Genomic DNA, 8,251 nt, shown 5'->3' with positions numbered 1-8,251 from the left:
TTTATTTTTTTTTTGGGGGGGGGGGGGGGGGGGTGTGGACAAGAATCTACAGACTGTTGGTTGTGTTGTGAGCTTCTCTCGAACATTGATTGTGTAGTCTCTTGGAAGTTGGGAGTTATTTTGGTTGCTAAAGGGGGCATTTGACCAGGTAGTTGCTGGGAAAGAGAAGAAAAGAGGAGAAAAATGGTGAGAACCGATAAAGGATGAGGAAACGAAACAAGTGGCACCCCCAGCTAACACATGATGATAACGAGCATGCGAATATCCACGTCAAAGATAAGGCAAGGCACCTGTTTTTCTTTTTACTATTTCTACATAATTTTGATAATGAATAAAACACAACATTACATAAATTAAAAAAAAAAAAACTAGAATTCTACTGCCCTGTCATGTAATTTTCATGATATTTTTTATGAAATATTATTTTTAAAAATAAATAAATAAATAAATGAGCACGTAAGCGAAACGAACCCCAAATTGGCATCCCTGGGTCACGCTAGAGCTCAACTCCAACACGTCACCGCCCCCCACCTCCCCCAACAAATACCAGAAGAATGTCCCAGTTTCTCCTCCCCCGCACCGCCACCGCCTCCGCCTCCGCCGCCGCCGCTTCTCTCCCTCTCCTCCTCTTCTCCTCCTCTAAACGCCCCTTCTCTCTCTCCACCAAATTCCCCTTCAAGCCCATCTCCTTTCCCCAGCCCACCACAAAATCTTCCCCTCTCTACTCTCCCCCCAAGATGAGCTGGCTCGGCAAGCTCGGCTTCGGCGCTCGCACCCCCGCCGACGCCTCCGTGGACCCCTCCTCCTCCTCCATCGCCCAGGGCCCCGACGACGACGTTCCCGCCCCCGGCCAGCAGTTCGCCCAGTTCGGCGCCGGCTGCTTCTGGGGCGTCGAATTGGCCTTCCAGAGAGTCCCCGGCGTGACGAAGACCGAGGTCGGATATACGCAGGGCTACCTTCACAATCCGTCTTACAACGACATCTGCTCCGGCACCACCAAGCACTCCGAGGTCGTTAGGGTTCAGTTCGACCCCAAGGGGTGCAGCTACGAGAACTTGCTTGATGCCTTCTGGGCCCGCCACGACCCTACCACGCTCAACCGCCAGGTCGGCGTCTTTAATTTTTCTCGTTTTGATTTGATTCAATTAGTATTCTTGATCTTTGTGTGTGATTACTACTGTTAACCGTTGGAGTTTGAACTTGTTAATCAATGTTAAATGAGGAGGATCTTTAACCTTCCAAAAACGTAAAAGGATGGAACATAGAAAAACAAACGAGGGTCTGTCATTTGGATTTTCAGTTTCAGGGTGGATCTTGATTCTCGAGGTCTAATTTTCTTGGTTAACTGTACCTCTTTACTTGGCTTCATTACAGAAGCTGTTCTAAAGACTCTGGTTTCAATTGCTTCTGTGGCTGCCTCTGGTGTATCATCAAATGCCTCTTATGTTCCCTTAGAGCCATGGGTTCTGGGTCTGGCTGTTATTTGTTTGTCTGAAAGGTCTGGATACTAATTGTGGGCGTTGAGGCTCATAGGCCACATGAAGAACTTCCTCATATTTCCATGGCCATCATTGCAGAATCATTATACATGGTTTAAATTTTCCATTCCAGAATACATTTTTTATGGATAAAAATATTAACCACACACACTATCAGAGGTATATATATATATATATATATATATGGAAAGTAGATAACGATTCTTTTATCATGATGAACTCTTGGAATCAGGATACTTTATCCTCCACCTGCATCAATTCTTATGAGGCCCTGTTTTGGGGAGGGTTAGCAAATGAAATGTGAAATAGCTTTTGTCCTTTTGGAAGAGTAGACGTAGAATTTTTCCCCCTTGTTTGATAAAATATTGAAAATGAATGGAATGAAAAGGCATAAAAGCATCCTTGAGCTTTCAATTGCCCTATGAAAAGTGGGTGCAACTGGAGATTAAAGCATCTCGTGGTCTGAAAGATTACTCTTGCCAATACAAAATCTTTCTATATTTTCTTTATGTCTCTTGTAGTGAGTGAAAGAGTAGTAATATTTTTACCTAGCAAAAAAAGAAAAGTGGTAATGCTTTTGTATTCATTCTTCAAGTTTATGGATACATTCAAAAAAGAGAAGTTTTTTTTTATACGGTCGTTGTGTGGGGATTATTTCTTTACCCAATAATTGGCACCCTGATGCGGTCACCAATCAAGACTTGGCCCAAGGCCGACCCAACCAAATCGGAACAGTATCACCAAAATAATAGTGCCATAATGTTATTTTAATACTTCTTAAGTTTTAGAATTCTACTTGATTTAGGTTTCTACTTTATATTTTTACTTGATTTAGGATTCTATTTCATGTTTCTACTTGATTTAGGATTCTACTTTTTGTTTGATTAGGGTTTTATTTTTATTAGGATTCTAGTTGACTTTTATTTAGGATTTATTTCTATTAGAATTCTAGTTGGATTTTGTTTTCCAAATATTAGATGGATTTGGATTAGCCAAATACTATAAATATGCCTAGGATCTAGAGTTTGTAATCAAGTTTTTCTCAATCAAATTTCAACAACCTATTTGGGTTTTTTTAACAAAACAGTTTTGTTTTTGCGTCTTCTTGAAAACCAAGTTTCGGCCATTGAAGTTTGCTCTTTCAAAGGTTTATTTTGGTGTGTTTTTTTTACACACGCGCTACACGCTGCGTCAGGTGGTATCAGAGCGGTTCATCAACCAATCAGATGGCCAATATTGAATATAACAGTAGCAACCAGTCTCGTGACGATGATCGGGGGCTGCCCGCGGTTTGGAGAGCATTCGAAAAACAACGGAAAATAACTCGTACAATAGAGCAGTAATTGGAGCGAATCCGCAATCAATTGGGCGTTTTACAACGAGTTAAGGATAATCGGAACCAGACTAATGGCGTGAATCAAGCCGGCTATGTTAAACCGGGAAGATCAGCCATTAATCCTGTCCTCATTAATCCTAGAAGACCAATGATGGATGATAGCGACGATGAGGATGATCTTGGTCATATGATAGCCAACCCTAGTGGTAAAGGGATTAGGAGGAATGTGCAGCAACACAACCATTGGGGAAACAATGAGTGTAAACTAAAAAATGGCTTTTCAATGAGTTTGGAGCTTGATTTCGAAGATTATGTTGTCCCAGCATCCTCAACGTTTGTAAACTCAGGTCTGATTTATACTGCTAACATGACAGAAACTCCAAGGTTATTGACTCATACTAAGGTATTTTCCAGTCCCAATGGCTCAAGTATTGCTTCGTAACCCAAGGATGGTGGCGTTTCTTCTTATCGACTTGCGACTGTAAAGGAGATGGAGGTCATGATAGTAAATCCTTCTACAGTTTATTCCAGCTTTAGCATGGTTAAATCAAAGGCAATAGGAACATATTCACCTTCGCGATTGTAAAAGCAAGATGATCACATGGGTCTCTTTGTGAATAGGGGTGTTGGATCCCCCAAGCTAGTTAACTCGGGTAGCGCAACTGCTTTCAATATTAATCTGAAATTAGATTCTGAAACTAAGAATGTTGTAGCAGCTACCACTATAGTTTATCAAGTGCCTGGACCAAAGAATGATACAAGCATCAATATTTTAAGTGATGGAGAGACTGCTGATAGTTATGGAATAAGCCTCTATTCGAAACAATTGCAAAAGAATGCTTCTCTAGACAAGAAAAATTTGTGGATGAATTCGGAAGCTGTTGAGGAGTCAAAATCAAAAAAGCTGATGTGAGGAGAAGGACCTATGATAAAATCTACCAGATTAGAGAAGCGCTCAAGATGGAAGGTTCAACGTCCTCGATCTGACAGTAATAATACAATGGAGGCGGAGGGCAACAAACATGGTGATAGTTGGACCCATGCCAACAAAGATAGGACTAAGAGGGGAAGGAATGTCTTTGCTTATGTTTCCTTAGCAGAAAAGTTCAAGTAGTTCAAGAAGATGTCAAACAAAAGTTGCACAGATAAGAAGTACAAGGCGACAGCTAACAAGCATAGGAAGCACAAGGTATTTGAGATTGGAGATGAAGTCATGATATTCTTGAAGAAGGAACGGATTCTAGCAGGAAAGCAGAACAAGTTCAAGTCAAAGAAGTATGGTCCTTACAAGATTTCAAAGAAGACCAATGACAATGCTTATGTTGTGGATTTGCCTAATCACATGGGTATTTCTAAACATTCAAAGTGGCTAATCTCTCTTCGTACTTATTGGATGTGGATTTGTCCAAACATGATCAAAATTCGAGGTCGAATTTTTTCTCAAGTGAAGGTGAATGATGCGGTCACCAATCAAGACTCGGCCCAAGGCCGACCCAACCAAATCGGAACTGTATCACCAAAATAATAGTGCCATAATGTTATTTTAATACTTCTTAAGTTTTAGAATTCTACTTGATTTAGGATTTTATTTTATATTTCTACTTGATTTAAGATTCTATTTCATGTTTTTACTTGATTTAGGATTCTACTTCATGTTTGATTAGGGTTTTATTTTTATTAGGATTCTAGTTGACTTTTATTTAGGATTTATTTCTATTAGAATTCTAGTTGGATTTTGTTTTCCAAATATTAGATGGATTTGGATTAGCCAAATACTATAAATATGCCTAGGATCTAGAGTTTGTAATCAAGTTTTTCTCAATCAAATTTCAGCAACCTGTTTGGGTTTTCTTAGCAAAACAGTCTTGTTTTTGCATCTTTTTGAAAGTCAAGTTTCGGCCATTGAAGTTTGCTCTTTCAAGGGTTTATTTTAGTGTGTTTTTTTTACACGCGCTACACGCTGCGTCACACCCTTTATTTTATCAATAGTGGCTAGTTTGTTTTTGTCTCATGGTTTGTTCTTCCCTTGGAGAGTTTTCACTTATTTGGTGCACGATCATTTATTCATTTTTCTTGGCAATTTTTAATTTACACTACATATACACACCAAGCAGATTCCACAAGAGGCTCAACACCTTGAAATGGGCCCAACTTAATCAGTTGAAGAAACCTGGAAACAGGAGACAAATTATTGCTGCAAATCTAGCTGTATAATAACGAGTTAGGAAGCAAATTGGGGCTATGAATCCAGTTGTTTGAAAAAACTTGTTTCATCCTTTGAACTTTCCTTTCGGTCTCTTAATGAGTTTCAGCTTATGAACTTATGGGAGTAATTGTGAGCAAGTATTCCAACTTGAAAAGCTTTGTTTAATGCCTCTCACAGATTTTTGGTGCATATTCTAGCCACTGTTTTGTTTAATACCTCTCGCAGATGACATTTTTTGGCTTAAGATCTCACTTAGAAGCCTTTATTGCCCTCCCTTTACTTGTTCCTGAAGCTTTTTCCGCATACTAAAATATTTACCACTTTAGAAAAGCTTGTGCCGTTGGAATATATACCTAATAGGTATCATTTGTTAAAATGAGTAAGATGAGGTTGTATTAAAATAAGGTTGAAATGTTTTCTGGACCAAGATATAAAATTATCAAGATAAGATTGTGAAGTATTCTAAGATTTTTATCAAACTATTTATTAAATTTTTTAGAATGTACTGGAGGACACATGCGTCATTTTTTCTTATTTGTAAGGATCAAAATAAATTTATTTAGAGGGAGAGAGAGATAAATTTATTTAAAAAAACTCAGATAAGAAGTCACATAACTTCTTTTCAAGTATCATCAAATAAATTTAACAAACATAATGGAAAACACAAAAGTCTGAAACGTTTTTTATATCCCACTTTTTTCGGTCTATATATTGATTAACAAACACTACCAATGTATTATTGTCAAGATTTTTCCTTATTTTGCCCCAATGAGTATATCACTCTGTTCCTGCCTCCTTATATTGTTAAGATACTCTGAAGGAAGCATTTCATCATTCTGCCTCTTTTTCTTTTGTCCAATTTTTAACCCACATTTTGTCTGATTTGGGCTCTCTATTCATCATGGGGTATAGGCATAATAGAGCATTTCCTGGGTTTTCTTGTTCCGCCATTAGAGAGAGAGAGAGCTGCTAATTTTATTTTATTTTTTATTCTTGTACACCATTCCGTTGAATAAGAAGTGTACCTCCAATTTTGCCCATCTTCTAAGTTTTCTCTTCTCCTTCATCACATCTCTTTGTTTGTCGTAGTCTGCGTTTGTTTGTTCTAACAAGATGATTCATTTATTTTTCTTGTATTCAACAGTTTTGAACTTCTCCAATGACGTATCAAACGGTTAGCCATTCTCCATAAGATCAACTTTCACTGCACATCCCAACCTAACCGCTTTATGATCCTTTGAGCAGGGGAACGATGTTGGGACACAATACAGATCCGGAATATACTTCTACACACCCGAGCAAGAGAAGGCTGCATTGGAGTCCAAGGAGAGGCAGCAGAAGCTCTTGAACAGGGAGATTGTTACTGAGATTCTGCCCGCAAAGAAGTTCTACAGAGCCGAGGAATACCACCAACAATACCTTGCAAAAGGCGGACGCTTTGGTTTTAAGCAATCTGCTGACAAAGGCTGCAACGATCCCATTCGCTGCTACGGTTAAGTCATTAGGTATATGCTTGTGATTACTTATTTGGTGTGAAAGGATGTATCTTAGGGCATGGCTGAAGTTTGAACCTATCCATTAGAGACTGGTTAATAGATATATATGGTATGAACTTATGTTGGTCAATTTCCGGGTTTATTCAACTATGGTCATCTCATAAGCCTGGTCCTTCAATTCAAATGATGGATCATAGCCGTTGTACCAGTCAAATAGTCAAAATATGAACAAGCATTGATAAGGTTCTCCATGAAACAGCTACAGATTTGCAATTAGCAGGTCCAACCTTGATTTAATTTAGAGGTGGTGGTCAATAGCTCTTATGAAAACAGCTATAGTAGACAAGTCTCTGAAGACACATAGCAGAAATATTTCGTGTCCTTGGCTCTCAAAATTCATAGATATTCATTCATGAAACTGAATGGTGAGGATTAATGACTGGAGAACTGAAGTCTAAACAAAGGGCTTTTTATGGGTGTATAACTGAACTCATCGAAATTTAATAATCCAAAAAATTGAATTATTAAAAAATTAAATCAAAACCTAACAAACTAAAAAAACGAAAAACCAAAATAATTTTTGGGCTTATTGTTGACACTAGCCAGTTAGTGATTCTAATGATTGAAACTGATTATTGGATTTTTTTAATCTCGATGGTTCATATATAAAAAAATAATTTTAATTTACTGGTTAATTTTTTGTAAATTTAAAATTTATTTTATTGTCAAAACTTGGGTTTCTGAAAAACCTGTTGGTAATCCATGCCAAATTATGACAATAGAAACTTACCATCAAATTAGCTTTGGCTTAGGTATTCATATATTTGAAAATTAAAAGGATCTAGTGATCAGATTTTAATAGGTTTAGATTTTATTGTCCAAAATACCCACCATATTTATGTGTGTATATATTAAAAAACTAATAAGATCACAAAAAATTTTATTGAATGAGCCAAAGCTCATATGTCATAAATTACTAAAGGAATAGATGCAGCATTTGAAACGATGGTGGTTGCCAAGGTGGCATCGATATGCTAGTACGATTGGAGTTAGTGACTTACGGTGGGAGAATATAGTTAGAGACAGTAGGAGGGAGAGAGAGATGCTGGTAGCGATGGAAACAGAACTAGGCACCATCGATGTCGAAGGTAGAGAGGAAGGGTCGACTATCAGGAACTCAAGACCAGTAAGAGATAGCAACGGAAGATGAAAGGGAAGAGCTAAAGGGGAAAGTTGAAGGATCAGTTCAACCCTTTTACTATTTTATTCTTCCTTCTTTTATTTTGGGCCAAAAACGACGTCGTTTCATAACTCCACACAATTCGATTATTTCCAACATAAAAATTGAATCGAAATCAATTAATCAGAATTTCCAAACAAAAAAAAGGTAAAGCCAACCAACGATTTCAATTGATTCAATTTAATTATTTCAATTAAATTAAAATTTTGCACACCTGCTTTGGACTTTAATATATTTTTCAATTTTATTTTAATAAAAGTATAGATTTTTTGCAGTTAGCTCAACTTAGTGGAGTTAAAAGGATCTGTATGATAATTTCTGGGTGCTTCCATAGGAACTGCTTTGGAATCTCTCTTTTCCCTTGGACCCTGTTTCATTTTTCTCCTTTGAACATAATCCTCAAACAGACCCAGAGCCTCCTCGGCTTTATTTCGATCAAGAACTGTTTCAATGTTGTCGTCACAAGGAACCATT

General features: G+C 37.7%; 1 protein-coding gene across 1 annotated transcript; it reads left to right on the top strand.

Annotated features, from left to right (window-relative positions):
• Positions 1-485: 485 nt before the first annotated feature.
• Positions 486-6,667, top strand: LOC127811551 (peptide methionine sulfoxide reductase). Its single transcript, XM_052351509.1, has 2 exons — positions 486-1,106; positions 6,287-6,667. The coding sequence occupies exons 1-2, from the start codon at positions 555-557 to the stop codon at positions 6,536-6,538; spliced, it is 804 nt and encodes a 267-aa protein (XP_052207469.1). The 5' UTR covers positions 486-554; the 3' UTR covers positions 6,539-6,667.
• Positions 6,668-8,251: the final 1,584 nt, after the last annotated feature.

Source organism: Diospyros lotus, chromosome 1, assembly GCF_014633365.1.
Source record: "Diospyros lotus cultivar Yz01 chromosome 1, ASM1463336v1, whole genome shotgun sequence".
Lineage (NCBI taxonomy): Eukaryota > Viridiplantae > Streptophyta > Magnoliopsida > Ericales > Ebenaceae > Diospyros > Diospyros lotus.
This window is presented reverse-complemented; position numbering and strand designations above follow the sequence as displayed.